The 25069-nt window shown below is 33.5% G+C and overlaps 1 protein-coding gene across 1 annotated transcript in view; it reads left to right on the top strand.

Moving 5' to 3' along the window:
* JMY (junction mediating and regulatory protein, p53 cofactor) overlaps positions 1-25069 on the top strand; it is a 72454-nt gene that overhangs the window by 24647 nt on the left and 22738 nt on the right. Inside the window, exons 3-4 of the mRNA XM_051971294.1 lie at positions 15854-16023; positions 23979-24144. Of these exons, the coding sequence (XP_051827254.1) occupies positions 15854-16023; positions 23979-24144 (336 nt within the window). The remainder of the gene's footprint in view (positions 1-15853; positions 16024-23978; positions 24145-25069) is intronic.

The following is a 25069-nucleotide window of genomic DNA, read 5'->3' as shown; positions in this document are numbered from 1 at the left end:
TGAATTTACCTCTCTTTTCTACCACTCATTAGATGATGTTAAACCAATATATAAATTCCTTTTTGATGTCATTCCATCAAAGTTTTTTTCTTAGAAATAAAAATTCTTATGGTAAATTGTTAATTATATTTCCAAGAAAATTCTCTGCTTGAATAATGATGGGAGAGGAAATATGCTAATTTATCTTTTTAAAAAATTAGCTTTTTTTTTTTTGATAATGCATAGAAATAATTACATGAGAAACTCAAGCTTTAAAAAAATTGTATTTGTGATTTTTGAAACTTTTGAGTTGTCAATCACAGTAATCTCTTAAAACTAGCATTTCTTTTGGAATAATATTGTTTCATAGTAGATAAGAGTTCCATACTTGGAGGTTATGAAGACTTAGATTCAAATCTTGCTTCTGACCTTAACTATATGACCAAGAGACAAGACACTTGGTCAACAGCTCTTGGAATGTAAAATGCATATAATCCTTGTAAGTAAGGTTGCAGGGAATAGTGGAAAGAGTATTGGCTTGGAGTCAGAGGATCTCAAATGCTTCCTCTGTTTGTACTCTGGGACTAGTCTCTTATAACCTCCTTGGGTTTCACTTTCTTTACTTGTAAAATAAAAGGAGGGGAGGCAGGTATGAGGGTGGGACTAGTTGGTGCTAGATGACCACTGGCCTCCTTTTTTCCTCAAAGATCCGTTATGTCATTCTCATCAGTTTTTTAGGAGGCTCAAATACTATATTAAAGTACTTCATAAATTTTAATATATTTCATAAATGTCATTTATAAAGTATAGTAAGCACTTTCCCTCCCATTTGGTTTTTAGAACCGAATCTTTTTTAGTTGAAGAGTTGTGGCCCCTTCCATATTTTATAGAAAAGGGATCTTTTAAAATGAAGATATTTGAGTGAGAATAATGTTATTAAAATGTTTCTTTTTAAAAAAGATATATTTAGATGTGTGTATCTTAAATATGTTTGTGTTTCTATGTGTACATTCCTATATATGTATGTGTTAATTGTCTGAATTGTAAAAAAAAAATTTAGATAGCCAACTAAAGGTTCATTAGAGAAAGTTCATTATACTCTCATTTTTCATAATGTGTTTATTCTTTGTAGAATGTGTTTTGTTAGAGTACACCTACCCAAAACAATTAGAAATCACTTTATCCCATAGACTTGCAATTTGATCTTTCTAAGCACAGTTTAGATTTGCTGCAATTTTATTTAATCTATATTACATAAAGAATGTTGGTGTTCATAATATTAGGACATATTCCTATCTGTTTAGTAGATATACATTTGTTTAATGATATGTCTACTATACTGTGCCAATATATTATCAGTAATGAAAATAAGAAAATTTGAGGAATTTCACTAATTAAAAGTGGTATAATTTGCTTTAATGTAACAGTTATTTTGATGCCACATTAGTCCAGCTATATGGCACATCTGTACTTAAAATCTGTCTTTTATCAAATTTTGAGTATAGTCTATAAGCACTACTGTCTTTCATTGTTCTTTATATTTTTTCCCCCTACGGATTGTTAATGCTAATGAATATTTGTAAATCCATTTTGGAAAGTAATTTGAAAAAAAAAAAATGTTATTTTCCTATATATCCCCTACTTACAATTCCAGGGCAGCTTTCTGCTCTGTGCCTCAAATAATCACCCAAGGCAATCTGCATCATGGGATTCAGATAGTTAACTAAATTTTCTCTGCTTCTCAAAGATTCTGGAGATATAATATAACTAATATTTTTGGCTGTGAGAGCTCTATTTTTATTCTGTACACAACCAAACATAAAAAGGGAATTGTATATGAAATTGCATATGAGTTATCCAAAGTGCCTTTTATTTGCCAGGCACTGTGTTAAGCACTGGTGATACAAAGAAGCAAAAAAAAAAAAAAAAAAAAAAAAACACTCCACAAAATAGATTTTGCTCTGAAGGAGCTCATAATCTTAATAGTAAGACAGCAGTAGGAAAATCACTATGAAAATTGAAAATTGTAATAGTGATAAACTGGAGATAATATCAAAGGGAAGATACTACTATTAAAACACACTTCAAAAAGCTTCTTGTAACTCCGCTGTCCTCTTCATTTGTGTTCCTTGCCCCATACCCATTTCACTAATTGAGCTATGCCAAGCCTTAAATCAGTCCAGCCATCTGCTGTCCTCCTTCTATTCATTAATTACTTTTTAAAAAATGGTTAAAATCAAGCAACTATTCAGGTTGGATCAACTACAGATTTTTATAAGCTCAACTGGTGCTTGGCAGTGCTACTGTATTTCTCTCAACAACTCACTATCCCACTTTTTTCAACAGCTCTTTCACTTTTTCATATCTCCTCAAACTTCTCACGACTCCCTACCTCTTATCATTGATTGTAACTTCTTTCTTCTCCCCTCTTTTTCATCTCATGTTACTTATATGTCATCTGCCCCATCTCCTTCACCCTGTTTCAAATGAAAAGTTGGTCTTCTTACCAAAGCTAACCTCTCTATCTGCTCAAGCAATACCATTTCATTTTATCCCCTTCAACAGATTTTTCTTTCTGCTATCCCCACTCTCACTAATTTTCAGTCTTTTCCCTCTTGCCTAAAAAGCTGTTATTGCCTTCATTCTGAAAAAACTTACTTCATTTTTCTGCCCCCGTTAACTATTTCATCTGTTCTATGTAGCTAAAGGCTTTGAAAAAATTATCTACAATAGATGCCTCCACTTACTCCTTTAATTCTCTAATTATTCCTTTAGAATTCAGCATCCAGCTCCATCCTTCCACTGAAATTACCTTCTCCAAAATTGTCATTTCTTAATTTGCAAATCCTTCTTGACATGTCTACAGCCCTTTAATACTGTTAATCACTCTCTTCTCCTTGATATTTTCTTCTCTCTATGTATTTGAGAAACAGGTCTCTCCTGAAGAACTTTTTACCTCTGACTCTTCTCCTGAGACTCTTTTTTCAGCTCTTCATCAACGTCTTACCCTCTAATCATAGATGTTCAAGAAGGTCCTTTCCTGGGTCTTCTTTTCCTTTTATACTGCTTCCCTTTTGATATCTCATCTGTGCTGATGATTCTCAGATCTATCTATCCTATCTATCCCAGCCTCTCTGTTGACCTTGAGTCTTGCATATCCAACTGCCTTTTAGACATCTTGAACTGGCTGTCCAATAGATTTCTTTCTTTTTTTTTTTTTTAAACAAAGCTGTGATTAATTTTTAATTTTACAATTTCAGTTTTTCCCAATAAAATTTTTTTTTTAATTTTTTATTTAATAATTACATTATATTGACACTCATTTCTGTTCCGATTTTTTTTCCCCTCCCTCCCTCCACCCCCTCCCCTAGATGGCAAGCAGTCCTTTATATGTTGGATATGTTGCAGTATATCCTAGATACAATATATGTTTGCAGAACCGAACAGTTCTCTTGTTGCGTAGGGAGAATTGGATTCAGAAGGTATAAATAATCCGGGAAAAAAAACAAAAATGCAGATAGTTCACATTCGTTTCCCAGTGTTCTTTCTTTGGGTGTAGCTGCTTTTGTCCGTCATTTATCAATTGAAACTCAGGTCTCTTTGTCAAAGAAATCCACTTCCATCAAAATACGTCCTCATACAATATCGTTGTCGAAGTGTATAATGATCTCCTGGTTCTGCTCATTTCACTTAGCATCAGTTCATGTAGGTCTCTCCAAGCCTCTCTGTATTCATCCTGCTGGTCATTTCTTACAGAACAATAATATTCCATAACATTCATATACCACAATTTACCCAGCCATTCTCCAATTGATGGGCATCCATTCATTTTCCAGTTTCTAGCCACTACAAACAGGGCTGCTACAAACATTTTGGCACATACAGGTCCCTTTCCCTTCTTTAGTATTTCTTTGGGATATAAGCCCAATAGAAACACTGCTGGATCAAAGGATATGCACATTTTGATAATTTTTTGGGCATAATTCCAGATTGCTCTCCAGAATGGTTGGATTCGTTCACAACTCCACCAACAATGCATTAGTGTCCCAGTTTTCCCGCATCCCCTCCAACATTCATCATTATTTTTTCCTGTCATCTTAGCCAATCTGACAGGTGTGTAGTGGTATCTCAGAGTTGTCTTAATTTGCATTTCTCTGATCAATAATGATTTGGAACACTCTTTCATATGAGTGGTAATAGTTTCAATCTCATCCTCTGAAAATTGTCTGTTCATATCCTTTGACCATTTATCAATTGGAGAATGGCTTGATTTCTTATAAATTTGAGTCAGTTCTCTATATATTTTGGAAATGAGGCCTTTATCAGAACCTTTAACTGTGAAAATGTTTTCCCAGTTTGTTGCTTCCCTTCTAATCTTGTTTGCATTAGTTTTATTTGTACAAAGCTTTTTAATTTGATGTAATCGAAATTTTCTATTCTGTGATCAGTAATGGTCTCTAGTTCATCTTTGGTCACAAATTTCTTTCTCCTCCACAAGTCTGAGAGATAAACTATTCTATGTTCCTCTAATTTATTTATAGTCTCGTTCTTTATGCCTAGGTCATAGACCCATTTTGATCTTATCTTGGTATATGGTGTTAAGTGTGGGTCCATGCCTAATTTCTGCCATACTAATTTCCAATTATCCCAGCAGTTTTTATCAAATAATGAATTCTTTTCCCAGAAGTTAGGGGCTTTGGGTTTGTCAAACACTAGATTGCTATATTGACTATTCTGTCTTGTGAGCCTAGCCTTTTCCACTGATCCACTAATCTATTTCTTAGCCAATACCAAATGGTTTTGGTGACTGCTGCTTTATAATATAATTTTAGATCAGGTACAGCTAGGCCACCTTCATTTGATTTTTTTTTCATTAATTCCCTTGAGATTCTCGACTTTTTATTGTTCCATATGAATTTTGTTGTTATTTTTTCTAGATCAATAAAATATTTTCTTGGAAGTCTGATTGGTATAGCACTAAATAAATAGATTAGTTTAGGGAGTATTGTCATCTTTATTATGTTCGCTCGGCCGATCCAAGAGCACTTAATATTTTTCCAATTATTTAAGTCTGACTTTATTTGTGTGGAGACTTTTTTATAATTTTGCTCATATAATTCCTGACTTTCCTTTGGTAGATAGATTCCCAAATATTTTATGGTATCAACAGTTATTCTGAATGGAATTTCTCTTTGTATCTCTTGCTGTTGGGTTTTGTTGGTGATGTATAAAAATGCTGAGGATTTATGGGGATTTATTTTGTAGCCAGCTACTTTGCTAAAATTATGAATTATTTCCAATAGCTTTTTGGTAGAATCTCTGGGGTTCTCTAGGTATACCATCATATCATCTGCAAAGAGTGATAGTTTGGTTTCCTCATTGCCTACTCTAATTCCTTTTATATCTTTCTCGACTCTTATTGCCGAGGCTAGTGTTTCTAATACGATATTAAATAATAATGGTGATAGTGGGCAACCTTGCTTCACTCCAGATCTTACTGGGAAAGGTTCCAGTTTTTCCCCATTGCATATGATGCTTACTGATGGTTTTAAATATATGCTCCTGACTATTTTAAGGAAAAGTCCATTTATTCCTATGCTCTCAAGTGTTTTTATTAGGAATGGATGTTGGATTTTATCAAATGCTTTTTCTGCATCTATTGAGATGATCATGTGGTTTTTGTTTGTTTGGTTATTGATATAGTCAATTATGCTAATAGTTTTCCTAATATTGAACCAGCCCTGCATTCCTGGTATAAATCCTACTTGGTCATAGTGTATTATCCTGGTGACAATTTTCTGTAATCTTTTTGCTAATATTTTATTTAAGATTTTAGCATCAATATTCATTAGGGAGATTGGTCTATAATTTTCTTTCTCTGTTTTCAGCCTACCTGGTTTAGGTATCAGTACCATATCTGTGTCATAAAAGGAGTTTGGTAGGACTCCTTCAATCCCTATTTTTTCAAATAGTTTATATAACATTGGAGTTAATTGTTCTTTAAATGTTTGGTAGAATTCACATGTAAATCCATCTGGTCCTGGGGATTTTTTCTTAGGGAGTTGATTGATAGTTTGTTCTATTTCTTTTTCTGAGATGGGACTGTTTAGGATATTTACTTCTTCCTCTGTTAGTTTGGGCAAGCTGTATTTTTGGAGGTATTTTTCTATTTCATTTAAGTTGTCGAATTTATTGGCATAAAGTTGGGCAAAGTAACTCCTAATTATTGCTCTAATTTCCTCTTCGTTAGTGGTGAGTTCTCCCTTTTCATTTTTAAGACTAACAATTTGATTTTCCTCTTTCCTTTTTTTAATCAGATTTACTAAGGGTTTGTCTATTTTGTTGGTTTTTTCATAGAACCAACTCTTAGTTTTATTAATCAATTCAATAGTTTTTTTACTTTCAATTTTATTGATCTCACCTTTTACTTTTAGAATTTCAAGTTTAGTGTTTGACTGGGGGTTTTTAATTTGTTCCTTTTCTAGCATTTTTAATTGCAAACCCAATTCATTGACCTTCTCTTTCTCTATTTTATACAAATAGGCCTCTAGAGATATGAAATTTCCCCTTATTACCGCTTTGGCTGCATCCCATACATTTTGGTATGATGTCTCATTATTATCGTTTTCTTGGGTGAAGTTATTAATTATGTCTATGATTTGCTGTTTTACCCAATCATTCTTTAGTATGAGATTATTTAGTTTCCAATTATTTTTTGGTCTACTTCCCCCTGCTTTTTTGTTGAATGTAATTTTCATTGCATCGTGGTCTGAAAAGGATGCATTTACTATTTCTGCCTTACTACATTTGAGTTTGAGGTTTTTATGTCCTAATATATGGTCAATTTTTGTATAGGTTCCATGAACTGCTGAAAAGAAAGTGTATTCCTTTCTGTCTCCATTACATTTTCTCCAGAGATCTATCATATCTAGCTTTTCTAGTATTCTGTTTACCTCTTTGACTTCTTTCTTATTTATTTTCTGGTTTGATTTATCTAATTCTGAGAGTGCAAGGTTAAGATCTCCCACTATTATAGTTTTACTGTCTATTTCTTCTTGCAGCTCTCTTAGTTTCTCTTTTAAGAATTTAGATGCTACCCCACTTGGTGCATATATGTTTAATATAGATAGTGCTTCATTATCCATGCTACCCTTTAGCAAGATATAGTGTCCTTCCTTATCTCTTTTAATTAGGTCAATTTTTGCTTTAGCTTGATCTGAGATCAGGATGGCTACCCCTGCTTTTTTGACTTCACCTGAAGCATAGTAGATTTTGCTCCAACCTTTTACCTTTAACCTGCATGTATCTCCCCGCTTCAGGTGTGTTTCCTGTAAACAACATATTGTAGGATTCTGGCTTTTAATCCATTCTGCTAACCGCTTCCTCTTTATGGGGGAGTTTACCCCGTTCACGTTTATGGTTAGAATGACCAATTCTGTATTACTTGCCATCTTGTTAACCCCGGTTTATGCTTTCCTCCCTTCTTTCCCCTTTCCCCCCCTTCCAAGTATTAAGCTTGTGAGCACCCCTTGCTTCTCACAGCCCTCCCTTTTTAGTGTCCCTCCCCCCGCCTTAGAGTTCCTCCCCCTATCTTACCCCTTTCCCTCCCAGTTCCCGTATTCCCTTCCGCTTAGCTTATTCCTTCCCTTTCCACTTTTCCCTTCTCACTTTTCAATGAGATGGGAGAAGTTTCACCATAGATTGAATATGTCTTAAGATTTTTCACTTAAAGCCAATTCTGAAGGCAGTAAGATACCCACTATATTCATCCCCCTCCATTCTTTCTCTCAGATATAATAGGTTTCCTATGCCTCTTCATGAGATGTACTACCCCCACTTTACCCTTTTTCTGGTACAATGTCCTTTCCACATCAATTTCTAGAACAAGGTATACATGTATTCTTTATACATCTATATAGTCAAAATATAGTTCCCAAGATTAATCTTTACCTTTTTAGATTTCTCTTGAGTTCTATATTTGTAGATCAAACTTTTTGTTAAGTTCTGGTTTTTTCATCAGAAATAGATGAAATTCGCTTACTTCGTTGAATGTCCATCTTCTTCCCTGGAAAAAGATGCTCATTCTCGCTGGGTAAGTTATTTTTGGTTGCATACCAAGTTCCTTAGCCTTTCGGAATATCATATTCCAGGCCCTTCGATCTTTTAATGTGGATGCTGCCAGATCCTGGGTGATCCTTATTGTGGCTCCTTGATACTTGAATTGGGTTTTTCTAGCCGCTTGCAATATTTTTTCTTTCATCTGAGGGTTCTGGCATTTGGCCACTATATTCCTTGGTGTTTTGATTTTAGGATCCCTTTCAGTGGGTGATCGATGAATCCTTTCAATGTTTATTTTTGCCTCTGTTCCTATGACTTCTGGGCAGTTCTCTTTGATAATTTCCTGGAAGACAGTGTCCAGGCTCTTTTTTTCATCATGTTTTTCTGGGAGTCCAATGATTCTCAGATTGTCTCTCCTGGATCTGTTTTCCAGGTCTGTTGTCTTCCCCAGAAGGTATTTCACATTTTTCTCCATTGTTTGATTTTTTTGGATTTGCTTGACTGATTCTTCTTGTCTCCTCGAGTCATTCAATTCCACTTGTTCAATTCTGATTTTCAGTAAAGTAATTGTTGTAAATACTTTTTAAAAATATGATATCTTTTTCTTTGTACCACTAATGCTTAAATTTTGATTCAGTCACCAGTCAATTTAGAGTTAGGGTTAGGTAAAACTTATTATATTAGAGATTGGCGAAACAAAGACAGAATTAAATTGTGACCTCAAGAAGTGTTATATTATTTGGGAGAAAGATGTACCATGTATAGAGATAAAATAGGGAAAGGGAAAGAGGTAAATAAGAGAAAAGACGAGTCATTTCCTGTTTTATGTTATGAATCCTTTTTGACAGCCTGACTCTTTTGTCAGAGTAATTTTTAAATGTTTGAAATACATAGCACTATAAAGAAAATCATTTATTGAAATCAGATTAATCAAACAACTTACAGCCCCCAAGTTAAGAACAGTTGTTTTAGGAATGCTTCAGGTGGAAAAAACAATAATTTTGAAAAGGGGGTGGAGATGTAGAAGAGAGCAGTCCATAGAAGGTTTTAGAAACAAAAGTTTCACTTGAGCTAAGCCTTTTTTTTTTTTAATAACTTTTTATTGATAGAACGCATGCCAGAGTAATTTTTTACAGCATTGTCCCTTGCATTCACTTCTGTTCCAATTTTTCCCCTCCCTCCCTCCACCCCTTCCCCCAGATGGCAAGCAGTCCTTTACATGTTGAATGGGTTGCAGTATATCCTAGATACAATATATGTGTGCAGAACCGAACAGTTTTCTTGTTGCACAGGGAGAATTGAATTCAGAAGGTATAAATAACCCGGGAAGAAAAACAAAAATGCAAGCACTTTATATTCATTTCCCAGTCTTCTTTCTCTGGGTGTAGCTGCTTCTGTCCATCTTTGATCAATTAAGGCTCTCTATTGTAGAGATTCACTTCCATCAGAATACATCCTCAAACAGTATCGTTGTTGAGGTATATAATGATCTCCTGGTTCTGCTCATTTCACTCAGCATCAGTTCATGTAAGTCTCGCCAGTCCTCTCTGTATTCATCCTGCTGGTCATTCCTTACAGAACAATAATATTCCATAACATGAGCTAAGCCTTTAAGGGAGATTAGGTAGTCAAATATATGAAGTGGAAGAAGGGGTATTGAGATTTCAAGAGACAGTTTCAGTTGTGGAATCACCAAGTTAATCAACTATTAATCTGATCTAGGCATTGGAGATATAAAGACAAAAAATACAACTATTCCTGTTCTCAAACGGCTCACATTTTATTGGAGGACTATATATATGAAGGGGAAGAATGTGAAATAAAGCCAAAAAGTTCAGATTAATCCAGATAGGTTGTGGATTGTGCCTTATGATTTAGGCTAGAGTTTGTATTTCACCATTGAGGTAACAGCCACTAAGGATTTTTAGTCACTGGAATAATATGGTCAAGACCTATGCTTCAGGAAATCTTTTACAGAATTTATTTAATGTGTTTACTTAAATTTTTCATTACTATAGAAGCAAATTTCAGTGTTAATAATTTTTTTTAAAAAGTTCTTTGGATAGAATATGAAGTCTAGAGAAAATTGTTGTTTCTGGTTTTCAAAAAGTACTGTTCATTTCAGTAAACATTTCTAAAATATGAATATAGACACTGGATTAGGTATTGAGAGCATTTTAGCCTTTACTTAGCACTTTCTTTTATTCTTTCATTTTTAGCTTTAGGGCACATTTTCTAGAGAAAAGACCAAATTTATTTTAACAAGCAGAAATCCTAGAAATTTTTAAGAAATTTGTACATTTGTAAGAAAAGGTATATTATAATAACATTGCTTTTTCATGACTTAGTTTTATAACTTCAGTTATTAAAAGGACATTTTTCTCTCTTAGATTCTGTTTCTGAAATGTGGGTGGGCACATTTCATGGCAACAGGTAGCAATATTTTTTCATCTTGTAGTTGAACTAATAATTTAAAATTTTTAACTTGAAATAGAGAACTGCAACTATTAATTTTCCTTATGTATTACAAATAAAATTATTTGAAAATCTATTATTTTATATGGGGAGCTCCTAATGAGCAACTTTTTTACTAAATTTCTACTGTGCAAATTCTATATGTGCAAATTGCCACATTCTCTGAAAGTTATATAGTTTAAGTACTGTCTGGAATATTGAGAATTTAAGTAAAATACTTCGTCACATGAGCCAACATGTCAGAAGCAGGACATAAATGTAGGTCTTCATGACTCAGAGCACTCATATCTTTTTTGCCATGATACTTCTCATTATTAAAATGTAAATTCCAATGAAGTACCTAAATATCCCAATAGGAAACTTTTTTAAAAAACCCACTATGTTTAAAGAAATTTGAGAATGATTAATTGTTTTTGATTTTTTTCCCAGAAGTTGGAATTAAATCATTCTGTATGTCAGTTTGAAATTATGTAAAACAAGTGACTGAATTTGTTATACTTCTAACAAAATAAAATATATTCCTCAAAAAGATAAAAAACAGAAAAATCTCGTTTGTACCAAAATATCAACAGTACTCAGGTGATAGAAAAGAACTGGCAATTACTGGGTTCTCATCATTTGGGAATATCTGATTGAAGTTGGATGTCTGAATGTAATGTAGTATGAATATTATACAGTGGCAAATACCTGACAAAAAGAAAGAGAATATCTGATTTTGAAGTTGGATGTCTGAATGTAATATAGTATGAGTTATTATATAGTGACAAATACATGACAAAAGGGAAGATGTTAATTGATGCAAAGTTTACAAAGTTCTTTTCTCTCATCAGAGAAGGTAAGAGCATAAAGTACCGTTATTGACTTATTTCACAGATGAGAAACCTGAGTCACAGAACCTTAAGTTACTCACACAAGGTTGTATAATTAGCAAAAGTTGAAGCTAATAATTGAACATAAGAGTTTCTAAATTTGAGTATAGGACTCTATTATACTGCACTGTGACTCTATGCATATACTTCATGTGGAGTTGCTTAAGTATTGCCTTTATTTGTTTTCTTCATTCTACCCAGAGAGCCATCCTATATATTAAGGACATTTTTTTTAGAGAAAGAGGGATAAAAATCTGACAGTATGTGCATTGTTTCCACACTTATGGAACCTCCATAAAAAGGAACAAAAGGAGGTTTTTCTCTAATCTTTATGAGAGCAATGCTTATTTTGTTTTGTTTTTTAAAAATTCACGACATTCAATTTTGATCATTCTTTTCATGTGCATTGTATATTTTTTTTGTCTCCTACTTCATTTTGCATTACTTGTAAATGTAAATCTTTCTATGCTTTCTCTGTCTTCGTTTCTTATAGCACAGTACTATTCCATTACATTTTTTGTACCATTATTTTTGTTTAGGGAATGATGCATTGAATCTTGCATTAAATATAACATAAAACATGTTAAATTAAAATGACCAGTAGTACCAGAAATGTATATTGTCTCCTAGTTTTAGTCTATAATAGTAGACAAGAATAACTGTAATGAATAATATGGCCATTTTAATAAATAAAAGGAAAACCATATATCAGTAGATAACTACTTTTTCTAAATATTTGTTGATACAAAGAGTTTTGTAAAAAAATTTTGGTGTACATGGGACCTTTCTATCAGTGACTTCTTTGGTCAGAGGGTATGAACATTTTAATCACTTTATTTGCATAATTCCAAATTGCTTTTTAAAATGGTTGTACTGATGCCATAACTCTATCAACGATGCATTAATGTGCTTATCTTTTCATACTCTCTGACATTAACTGTTCCCATCTTTTGTCATCTTTATCAACATGCAAAACAAGGTTATTTTGATTTTTTAAATTTTCTCTTATTAGTAATTTGGAGCATTTTTTCCTAAGGTTGTGTTTGTAGTTAAAATTCTTCTTTTGAAAATTGTTTTATGAGGGGAGAATTCTGGGAAGATGTGTGGAGAAAGTTGGTAAATTTCAAGCTCTTCCAATTTCCTCCACCAATAGAACAAATTTGCACCTCATACATAGATTGGTGAAAAACCAAGAAGACTTGTGGCAGAACAGGGGTCCTCAAGATCTGGAGAAAGACCCTGGGCTGGAATTAACCTGTCTTAAATGCAAACACTTCAGGACTAGCTCCGCAGAAACATCAAGGGGGGATCCTTCAGGCTTTCTGATCACCTAAGTAGGAACCACAGAAACTTTCACCTCTTGGACTGTTTGTTAAGTGGGGCTTTGAGTCTGGGAAGACAGAGTGAAGCTTGACAGATTGGGAAAGCCAAACCCAGCTATGATGCTGAGACCACCCTTGCTGAGGAAGAACCAGTACCAGTATAAGCAGAAGCAGTGGGCCACGGGCATTAATGGCTGTGGGCACTTGTAGGAAGGTGAAGCTCTTGGTTTGAGGTTCCTGGTCAGAGTGAAGAGCTGAAGGGATGCTTGAGGCATCATCTCCCAACCCCCTGATTAGAAGTACTTATAATAATATCTCTTATTTTTAAAAAATGAACCAGCAAAAAAGAAAGAACTCCATTTTTGAAACATATTATGGAAACAGGGAAGATTGAGATTCATCTTCAGAGGAGGACATTTTACATAAGAACTCAAAAAAATATTCAAAAATATGATATTGAGAGAAAACTAAAGAAAAAATTAAAACCATCCAAGAAAAAAGATTAAAAAGTTAACCAATTAGAAAAGGAGGTAGAACTACATACCTGTCAGATTGGCTAAGATGACAAGAAATCTAAGGGATGTGGGAAAACTGGGACACTGATACAATGTTGGTGGATCTGTGAATGGATCCAACCATTCTGGAGAGCAATTTGGAACTATGCTCAAAAAATTATCAAATTGTGCAAACCCTTTGACCCAGCAGTGTCATTACTGGGATTATATCCTAAAGAGATCTCAAAGAAGTGAAAGGGATCCATATGTACAAAAATGTTTGTGGCAGCCCTTTTTGTAGTGGCAAGAAACTGGAAACTGAATGGATACCCATCAATTGGAGAATGGCTGAATAAATTATGGTATATGAATGCTATGGAATATTATTGTTCTGTAAGAAATAACCAGCAGGATGATTTTAGAGAGGCTTGGAGAGACCTACATGAATTGATACTAAGAAAATGAGCTCCAGAACCAGGAGATCAGTATACGTGGTAACAGGGAGACTATACAACGATCAATTTCTCATGGACGTGACTCTCTTCAACAATGAGATGATTCAAACCAGTTCCACTTGTTTAGTGATGAAGAGAACCATCTACAACCAGAGAGAGAATCGTGGGAACAAACTGTGGAGTACAACATAGCATTCTCACTCTCTGTTATTTGCTTGCATTTTGTTTTCTTTCTCAGTTTTTCTTCCTTCTTGATCTGATTTTTCTTGTGCAGCAAGATAACTGTATAAATATGTATACATATTGGATTTAACATGTATTGGACTACTTGCCAGCTAGGGGAGAGGAGAAGAGAGGAGAGGAAGGAGGGAAAAATTTGGAACAAAAGGTTTTGCAGGGTTCAATGTTAAAAAATTACCTATGCAAGAAAAAAGGTACAGCATTTCAAAGATGAGGGAAGTCACTGAGTTTATGAGAGTTAGGAAATAATAAAACATTATAAAGAATGAGAAAATAGAATAGAAAGTGAAACTTTTCATAAGAAAACAACAGATCTAGAGAACAGATCAAAAAGAGAACATATGAGAATAATTGGACTGCCAGAAAATTGTGGCCAAAAAGAGAACCTTGACAATACTAACTCAGGAAATAATCTTAGAAAATTTTCCTGGAGTGCTAGAATATGAGGGGAAAGTAGAAATAGAAAAAAAATCTACGGATCACCGCCCCAAAGAAATCTTTTGTGGAAAACACATTATTGCCAAATTTTGAAACCCCTAGATCAAAGAGAAACTTTTGTAAAAAACAAGAAAAAATTCAAATAAGCTGGAGCTATAATTGGAAATGTACAAGACTTATCAGCAGCTACCATAAAAGACCACAGATCTTGGAATTATATCTACAGACAAGTAAAAAAAACTTGTTCTGCAGCCAAAAATATCATATTCAGCAAAATTATAATTTGAATGAAAAAAATAATATTCAATTATGAGCAATTTTAAGGAACTTGACATGGACAGACTGTTTAAACATGAACAAATTGTTTCATTTTTTTTAAACATGGAAAATTATCTTTTATATTTAAGATTCACATCAAGAATAGGATAGCTAAAGATTGACAGAGTAAAGGTAAACATAGTAATCATGTTATACAGATAAGAATAGACACAGGCATTGGGGGAGTGGGAGGGTTTGTAGTTCTGAAAACCTACTCACATTGGGAATGGGTTAAATAGGCCATACTACATATATACCATAAAGGGTATAGCACCCTCCCAAATCTATAAAGAAGTAAGGAGGGAGGGATAGGTGGGTGGGGAAGCAATGGGTGAGAGAAGAAGACAAGGGGGAAGGATACCTGGGTGCTATATATACATAATAAGCAAGCCAAGTTTTGAAGCAGATTTTAATGAGTCAATAGGGATGGGAAAGATGTGTGTATGGTCGGGGGGGGAGGGGTTGTACACTTTCTTAAATTGGAAATCGTTATATATTTTGAATCCTTGATCTCCTGGGCACATGATAATGTTCTCTTCTTTTGTTTCATTTTGTTTTGTATTGCTTTTCTGTTTTTCTTCTTATTCGGTTTCTTCAAATAAAATGGGGGGAGGAGAAAATTATTGTATCCTTTGAACCATTTATTTGTGTTGGGGAATGGTTTTTAATCTTATATTCATGTTGGTTGAACATATGTTTTGAATACCATACCCTTATTAATGATATCTGACAAAAGATTTTTTTCCTCAGTTAATCACTTCTCATTGATAACGTTGATGCACAGTATTTTAAGTTTCACGTATCTTAAGTAAATATCTCTTTCTTTTTAAAGAATGCCTTTTTTACAAAAAAGATAATGTTCTTTACAAAAAAGAAATAGTTCAGCACGGTTTGAAAGCTGGTGAACCATCAACTATATTTGCTTTGAATAAAACTATGTTTCAAGACGAATAACTTAATTGTTCTTTATTTTTGACTGAAATCCTTTGGAAAAATCCTGTTTGACCTTTGAGGAGATTTTTAAAAATCACTTTAAAAACTTTTGAAGTATTTGACATTTATAGTTATATCTTACATAGCCTCTATCTCTTAAAAACAATTTACATATTCATATTCTTTGAAGTAGATTGTCAGTGGTATCAAGAAGACTCAGAAATAATAGCAGAATACATATTGAATCTTTGTTATATATTGTCTTTCTGCAGCTGTGTATGATAGGATGAGAGCAGATCAGAAAAAATTTGGTAAAGCATCATGGGCAGCAGCAGCTGAAAGGATGGAAAAACTTCAATATGCAGTTTCAAAGGAAACTCTGCAGATGATGAGAGCTAAAGAAATCTGCTTGGAACAGAAGAAACATGCATTAAAAGAAGAGGTAACATTGTATTAAAATGATGAAACATTTTCAGTTGGAAAAGTAGGAAAAAGTTTTAATTTAAATCCTTTTATATTATTCTGTATCTGTTTCCTTGCATGAAGAACTGACCTTTTTTAATCACATAAGCCATATATAATTATAGAATCCCAGATTTGGAAAGAACCTTCATAGGCCATCTAGTCTCCAGCCTATGCCTGAATGAGGTTCTTTCCTGCAGAGAAAACTTCTATTCTCCACATAGATAGCTCTAATTAATAAGATTCTTCTCCCATTGCCCTTATATTAAAGCCTAAATAAGCTTCTCTACATCTTCCACATTTTTGCCCTTTTCTGCATTCTAGCTAAGCAGAACTATTCTAATCCTTCTTGCACACTAAACCATTCAAATACTTGAAGAATATTTATCATTCTCACATTGGCTCTTTCCCCGAATCTTCTTATCCAAGCTAAACAAACTTAGGTTCTTTAACTTATTATTTAAATAATCTTTATGTGTTTATATTATTTATATTTCTCAGTTTTTAGTCCTTCCTTTCTTCCCAGAGAACCATTCCTTTTAGCTAAGAATTGAAGAGAAGGAAAATACCCATATTCCTCCCCCTACAAATACCTTCAAATATCTCTTTACTTGGTCCAAGATGGGTCGTTATTATTTCCCACCTTTTAGTTTCGTTTATTTAGTTCTCTTTTTTTTTTTTTTTTTTCTTTTTGCATTGTTTTAGTCATTGTGTATAATATTTTCTTGGAGACTTAATTTTAACTTTTCAGAGACTGATTGCCTATAATCACATCACTTCAAGAATAGTAATATAGATGGCCTTTGTTTCAAGGAGAAGTTTGAATATTTAAAAAAATCTTTATGCAGTCTTCGAAAGGTTCTCTAGCTCACTCTCCTAATTTATTCTAGACCTTAATCATTTTAGAAACCTGTACTGAGGATCAACTCTGGGTTGTTCATTAAACTGCATATCATAGTCTAAACAAAAATGTTTTTTTTAATCTACTAAGTTTTCCTTCTAAGGAGAGTAATGCCTTAATCTTTTGAGTAATTGCGGATACATTTAGTAGGCTTAGCAGTGGTCCAGAGCTTGGAAACAGAACAGTGCCATCTATGAACAGAAACATCTGGAAGATTGCAACATTCTTTGCGATTCTTTCTTAAGTTTTTTTCTGTATTCTGAAGATTCTCCATAAAAGTGGTAAACAGCTTTGGTAAACATGCTTTTCACTTGATTTTGAAAAAGTGGACATTGACCCATTAGCGACTATTCTTTTAGGATCTTGTGAGTCTACTCTGAATTATAAATATTAAGGTGATTTTTACTCATGAAAGGAGAAAAATAATTTATTGAACCCATTCCAGATTATTGAATCCCCCAGATTGAACCCAGAGGATTGCTATTCACTAAAGATTTTGTAATAGTACCTTTCAATTTAGTTTTTTAAAGACTCCATAAATGTTCAGGATGTGTTAAAGATGCTAGCTTGTCTGGTAAAATACTTAGTTCCTCTGATGTGCCAAAATTGAAAATTTAAAACAAAGACCTCAGATGTTATAATAAATGCAGTGCTAGACTTGAAGTAGGTTTTTTTTTTTAACTTAAAAATTGATCCCACCAAGATTTTATTTTACTGTCTAAATTTTTATTATCCACATTTTCCAGTGCTGCTTCTTTTTCTTCCTGTTCCCTTTCATGTATACTGAATTCCCCCACAGGTTCCAGAGAACTAAGTTTAAAAGAGCAGAAACAGCAGCAGGACATAGTAAATACCTTCCAGGACCAATGTTTTGGAAAGGAATCAGGATGAACTTGAACTTTGGGAGTGGCGGCTTAATTCTGTTTTTTCAGTAGCATACTACAATCTAATCCAACAACCATTTGTTAAGTGGATACTATCAATAAGCCAGTGTGCCAGCCACTGGCAATATGACAACAACAAGAAAAAGAAATCTTTATCCTCAAGGAGGTTTGAATCTACATTCTTCATATATGTACAGCATGTTTGTGTTCATATATGTGTGAAAGTATGTACATGTATGCTATAATTACCAATTATAGAAGTTCTTCATATTAGACTTTTTATTACTTTAAATTTTAGATTTTTTTAGGTGGGATAAAATAATAGAAAATTGACTTGGAGGTTTGTTGTTGTTGTTGTTGTTTTTTTAAACTACTTAACATCAAAATTTTAGAACTTTTAGGCTATATACAAAATATATTAGAAACATATTTCTGTTACTGAAATAATGGGGATTCTATTAGCTATTGTCAAAGAAGTTAAAACAAATTTTAGGGAAACCCAAAGGACAGAAGTTTTGTTGGCAGTAATTTGGTATCATAATTAAATAAGTGCCTTTTTTGGGGATGGGAAAATAGTTATTGCTAACAATAAACAGTTGAGATTGTATATTCTCTACACCTCTCTCATAGGTGACACCTACTGTGCTTTGTAATCTTGTGAAAGCCTGATAGTTCCTGTTGAATTTTCATTTATACTATAATTCTTCTGTGCATAGACCATTCACAATTCATATAAAGATTGTTTTAAGATGAAAAAGTAGATATCTATAGGGAGATAGTTGTAATCTTCTCAGTTACCCTAGCTTGGGAGGAAGGCATAAGGAGGGATAGTTGAGAGGTGGGGCAAGAGTTTGAGGAGAAAATAAGTTCAGTTTTGACCATGTTGAGTTTAAAATGTCTATGGAACCTCTAGTCCAGGATGTACTTAAAGATGTGATTCTGTGGGTCAGCAGAAAGATTAGAGCTAGATAAGTAGATGATTTCCTTTTTACTGTTGAGGATATCAAATTTCCCTAGGCTTGCAGACTAGGTATCATCCTTGACTTCTCATTCTCTCTTAAACCTCTGGCCTCCCCATCTAATCTTTTGCCAAAGCCTATCAATTTTATCTTTGTACCATCTCTTATGCATGTCTCCTTTTCTTTTCTGACATTGCCACCACCCTGGTACAGCTTCTCATCATCTCACACCTGGACTTTTGCAAAACCTTAATGGTTACTTTACCTGTTTCACAAGTCCATCTCTCACTGAGCTCTTAAAGCAATCTAGGCCTGACTGTATCATCCCCATACTTAGTAAAAACCCAGTGATTCCCTGTTACCTTAGAAATCAAATATAAAATACATTTAAAGTCATTTGTAACTTAAGACATCCCCTTCTCCCCGTCCCTTACAACCCATCCTTCTTTTACTTTCCTCCCAATCCTATCAAATAATCTGCAGTTTAGTGACAGTGGCCTTTGTACTTTTAGCAGTTTCACTGACTGTCCCCCATGCTTGAAACTCTCCTACAATCTGCCTTTTAGATTTCCTCAAATCCCAGTTAAAACTTCACCTTCTGTAGAAAGACTCTGTTGATTTTTTTTACTCCCAATTTATCCTGTATATATATAGCTTTTTTTTGTGTATATAATTATTTGCATGTTATCTTTCTCATTAGACATGTCAGCACCTTGAGAATAGAGATGGTCTTTTACTTTTATGTCCCCAGTGGTTAGCACAATGCCTGGTTCTTAAAAAACATTCACTGATTGACTAGCCTTTACTAGCTTTTGTGTTACTTAAGAATTCAGTTTTTTTTTGTAGTGATCTCTTCGTTTACATTGTTCTAGTCATTGTGCATGCTGCTCTTGTGCTTCTGCTTATTCACTCTTTGTTTGTTCATATAGATTTTGCCCAATTCTTTATTCTTGTCAGTTATATAACAAAATATATTACATTTATATATAATCATTATTTTCAGATGTTCCACAATTTATGGGCACCCACTTTGCTTCTAGAGCTTCATCATCACAGAGTACTGCTCTTAGTATTTTGCTTTCTGTCCTTGATTTGTTGTCTATGGGCCCTGTTGTTGAATATCTAGATCAAAAAAAAGATGGATGTTTAATCACCTTTTTGTCCCTATGACTAAACATTTGTTTTCTTTATTTCTCCTTTCTCCATTGAAAAGGAAGAAAAACAATCCTTTTTAACAAATAACCAAAATATGTGCCCATATTTGTTATATTTAAAAAAAAATCTATTTCATTTTGCTTTTTTGAAGAGTCATCTATCAGGGCATGGGTAGTATGTATGTATGCATTTTCAACCATCCTGTAATTGTGTTTGGTTATTGCATTGGATGTTAGTTCTTAAGCCTCTACAGTGTTGCTGTATAAATTGTTCTTGTGCTCATCTTAACTCTGTTGGTTCAAACTAGTCTTTCCAGGTACTTCTGACTTTGCCTCTCTCTTTTTTGTGTCACTGATTTAAGTTTTTCAGCGTTGTCTCCCTCAACCCATTTCCCCCATAAGTTCTGTATATTTTTATTATTCAGTTTTGCAGTGCATAATTCTCTTTGGAACTTCATGTGTTGCATTATAGCAGAACTGATTGTATATATATCAAGATAGAGTTGATGGATTCAAGAGGCAAAATGAAATAGAGATTTCTGGATGGGACAGATGTGTGCATATATTTTGCTTACTTGTTAAAAGGATTTTCAATGGGGAAAGGAGTAGGAAGGAAAGAAATTATACATTTTTTGTACATATGATCTATGTTTTCTTTCTTTGATCTCTCTGGGCTATGAGTCTAGTCTTGGAATTGCTGAATCAAAGAGTATAGTGACTTGGGATATAGTTTGAAATTGCTCTCTAGAAAAGTTGTACTAATTCACAGTTCTATTAACAATGCATTAATGAGTCTTTTTTCCCCAAAGTCTCTCACTATTTGTCATTTTCCTTTTTTGCAACTTTGCCCTTCTGATGAGTATGAAGGTAGAACTCCTAACTTTAATTGACATTCTAATTATTAATGATTTTGGAACATTTTTCATTTGGTTTCTTTATTTGAAAACTGTCTCTTTGCATTGTATGTATCCTTTGACTATTTTTAAGTTAGAGAATGACTCTTATTCTTTATAAACTTCAGTGAGCTCCTTGTATACCTTGGAAATGAAATCTCTAGTTTAAAAAAAAAACTTGCTGCAAAGATTTTCGTCTAGTTAATAGTTTCTCTTCTAATTTTAGCTGTGTTTATTTTGTTTGTGCAAAGACTTTGTACCAGACAGTCCAAATTATTGGGTCATTTGACTACTCCATCAAAAAGTGCCTCAGTGTGCCTGTTTTGTCACAGCACTACCAGTCATGTAGGGTTAAATTATCAAACTCGACTCTTCCCATTTGCCTCACACATCTGATCTCTTGCCAGGATTAATTATTGATTCTTTCACAACATCTCTCATTCTCTTCATGTTCTCCTCTTTACACACTCCCTATTCAGGCTGTGATCATCACATACTAGAACTAATACAGTAGTCTTCTAGTTCTTCACATCTGAAATCTCTTCCCACTCGAGTCTGTTTTCCACTCATGTGGCTTCAGACTTGACTACATTACTCTTCTGTTTAATAAATTACAAAATCCTCTATTTGGCTTTTAAAGCCCTTTGCATACTGACCCTTTCTAGTTCTCTTAACCAAACTGTAACACTTTATTCTTCTTAATATTTTACTCTTCTCCAATATCTAATAGCAGCACACATTGGCTTTTTTGCTGTTCTTCACATTCTCTGAAGTCTGTATCTTTTCAGTGGCTGTCTCCCAGGCCTGGAATCTCTTTTTGTGTCTGACTTTTCATTTCCCTGACATCTTAAAAGATTTTCTATAAGAGGCTTTTCCCAATCCCTCCAAATGCAAATTCTTTCTTTTAAGATTACCTCCCATTTACCGTGTGTTTACACATACATTGTTGTCAAGTTGTTAAGCTCCTTGCTAGCAGGAACCCTGTTTTTACCTTTCTTTATATTCCTAATGCTCAGCCCAATTCTTGGCACATGATAAGTACTTAATGAATAAATGACTGAAACAATATTTTCTTTTAAATTTGATTTTAGAAGAGTCTTGGTTTATGTAAAAAACTGTTAGGATGTCACAGTGTTAGAGCTGAGAATAAATATTTAAAGTTCAGCCCAGAATGGTTGACTAATTTGACCTTTACTTTCTTTTACCAAACAGTTTATTTGTTTTAACTTTCAGGTAATCTTGTTCCTGTTCAGTATATTATTATCACCCCTAATGCTAGATTAATATAATCCAAGTCATTTTGCAGAGGAGCAATGCATATTTTTTACTTTGTTTACATTAGCTCTGTTAGAAATCACTTAATTCTGTTATTTTTCCCCATTCATAAAATGAATGATCTTCATAATTTTTTTTGATTGTTCAGGAAAATTTCATAAGACATTAAATCTAACCATTATCTTAGTTACCCTGTTATTTTCTTGTTCCATACATGTTTGGAAAAGTGAAAAACACAAATCAAAAGCAAAAAAACTTGATATGCTTGTTAGACAGTTGACTTTGAATATCCAGTAGTTGATTTTTCTTTCATTTTGTAATTTGTTCTTATGTTAGCTAACCCATTTAAATACAATAAAGTGAGTAGTAGCATATGCAAAAATAATGAAAACAAACAGCAGGTTACTACAAAAAAATGGAATGGAAACTGTTTCTGCCCATCTCCATAGTAAATTTAGAGGTTTAAAACTTTGTTTTACGGAACACTTTTGCAACTTCAATCCTAAAAGTATACATTTTGAAATTGTGAGCCACAAATACATATGGCATAACATGTAATACAGAACATTTATTTCTATCATAGCTGTGAGTGCTCCAATCCTCTAGTTTAATTTTCTTTGTTTAGACATGGAAATTATTTTAATATTGGCCTTGTGAAATTACAGTATACACAAAATACTATGCCAAACATGTAAACCTTGGATAAAAATTCCATATCTCCATATTGGCCACCTTAGATGAAAATGTTATATTAACAAAGTAGAATGTTAACTGGCTCTACTCTCTTGATACTAAACATAAAAACCACATGAAAAATAGTATATGTCCAAATAGAAATAACAGTCATAAAGAAAAACTATCTGTATGACAGTATTAGTGACCAATATAGTCTACTGTATAACTATAGGATGAGGCTGACAAAACTTGGAAGGCTGGTGAATCTACTTTCTTCTGCTTCATCTTCATTTTCTTGGGTATATATCTGTCTGCTATCCACAATGTCAGGTTGTCTCTCAGTAAATATATTATTAATGTGCTAATTTTGAATGATTCTTCACTTAAAAATATTAACTTTAGCAATGTGCTTCATCAGAAGCTGTTCTTTTTGAGAGAACAAGTTTTCTCTGGAAAGTTCAATATCTTATAACAGAATAAAGAGAAGTTCCTTTGTGCTGTTTTGAAATGCTTCTTTTTATGAGCGGTCCACTCATCCTTTCTTGTAATCACCAGCAGTAACTTTAGCCAAATAAGCAGTAGCCTCCTTTAATTTTCAAACAGAAGACTTTGCTCTTTTTTTGGTGAAGGATTAGGAATTAAGAACTTTTCTAAGAGAGGCAGAACTTCATTGTAGATATCTCTTAATTTGGTTTTCTCTCTATTCATGAACCAAATGCTATCTTTAGCACTTTCCATCCTTTTCTCACTACTTGAAACAATCCTCCAAGATAACATCTCCGAGTTTCTGCAACATTTTTGTAAGCAACAAAGAAATTATTGCCCTATTCACTGGATCGTTCAACTCTTTGTTCACAGATTTCATGCAAGCTGCCATGTCATACTACTCAGCCAATTTAACCATCTGCATCAGTTCATTTTTATCTGTGATTGAATATTCTGTGCGTAGAGTAAGGGGTTCAGCAGTCTGTGGATAGACAGTAGCAGTGCAACTGACACTATGCTCATATCTCTCAGTTCATAGTTCCAACCACCAAAAAACATTTTAAGGTTCTTTAGAGAGTATCTTTTGAGATTCTTTCTGAATGATAAGTTCTTGTATAGATGCTTTCTTTGCTTTGCTATATTAGAATGAATTTCTGATGAAAAAATTAACCTTTGACATGCCACAGCAATTTTTCTTTTTCTATCCAGATGCAGAGCTTGCAAGGCGGCACAGAAGCTATTGCCCTTTTGGATCAGTTAGAAGCAGATTATTATGATCTGCAACTTCAGTTGTATGAAGTACAGTTTGAGATCTTGAAGTGTGAAGAGTTACTGCTAACAGCCCAGCTTGAAAGCATCAAGAGACTTGTATCAGGTATAATATATAGTAGACATTTTCTCCTACAAATGTACATAGACCTGTTAAACTGTAAGTATTGGGGAGAGGTGCAGGATTTAAATGGAAACAAAAGCTGCATTTCTATTAGAAGATCAGAGTGGTTTTCCCTTAATGGTTCAAAGCAGGTATTTTTAAGAATGTGTAGCAACATTACACATAAGAATAGAAAATAGAAACTTTTTACTTAAAAAATGTATTTGTAGTTTCTAGTTTTTTTCTAATTACAACAGATTTAATGACTTGGAAATTTTGAATATTTGAAACATTTTACATAGAAGAGACCAAAAGGAAGATCAGTAGGAAATACAAACAAGCAGGACAATTACCAATACACATGAAGTATAACCTACAAGAAAAGAAAAATCAAGTTGTCCATTTGAGATTCACAACTTCATTTATAATCCTTTTTCATTTAGTGTGCATGTAGAAATTTGGTATTCAGATTTTTTTTTTAAGATCATTACTTATGAGAGTTTTGTATTGATTGACCTTGAAAAAATGGAAAAAGAAAATATTGCTGGTCTAAGCTTATGCCCAATGTCGCTTAATATAATTCCTTAAAAGTTGGAATTTGGTAATTCTTAATAGGAATGGTAACCCCAGCATTAATTTTAAAGGATCAGGAAAATATCTATGCAAAACAAGAATTCTTTATTTGGATTCTGTGAACTATGGGAAAAAAACCCAGCTATTAACTGTATTTCAGTATGTATTTAAAAGCATTATTTTGGAAAGGGATCTATAGGCTGTACCTTATTGTCATCATAGGCTCCATGACACAAAAAAAAACAGAACACCCATGTTAGAAAGTTGCAAAACTGTTAGCTTTTTTCAGCTTGATATTTTCAGAGTTAGAATGTAAGTTAGTTATCAAAAGAAATTAGCTTAAACTGCAGCAGTG

This window comes from Antechinus flavipes, chromosome 1 (assembly GCF_016432865.1).
Source record: "Antechinus flavipes isolate AdamAnt ecotype Samford, QLD, Australia chromosome 1, AdamAnt_v2, whole genome shotgun sequence".
Lineage (NCBI taxonomy): Eukaryota > Metazoa > Chordata > Mammalia > Dasyuromorphia > Dasyuridae > Antechinus > Antechinus flavipes.
This window is presented reverse-complemented; position numbering and strand designations above follow the sequence as displayed.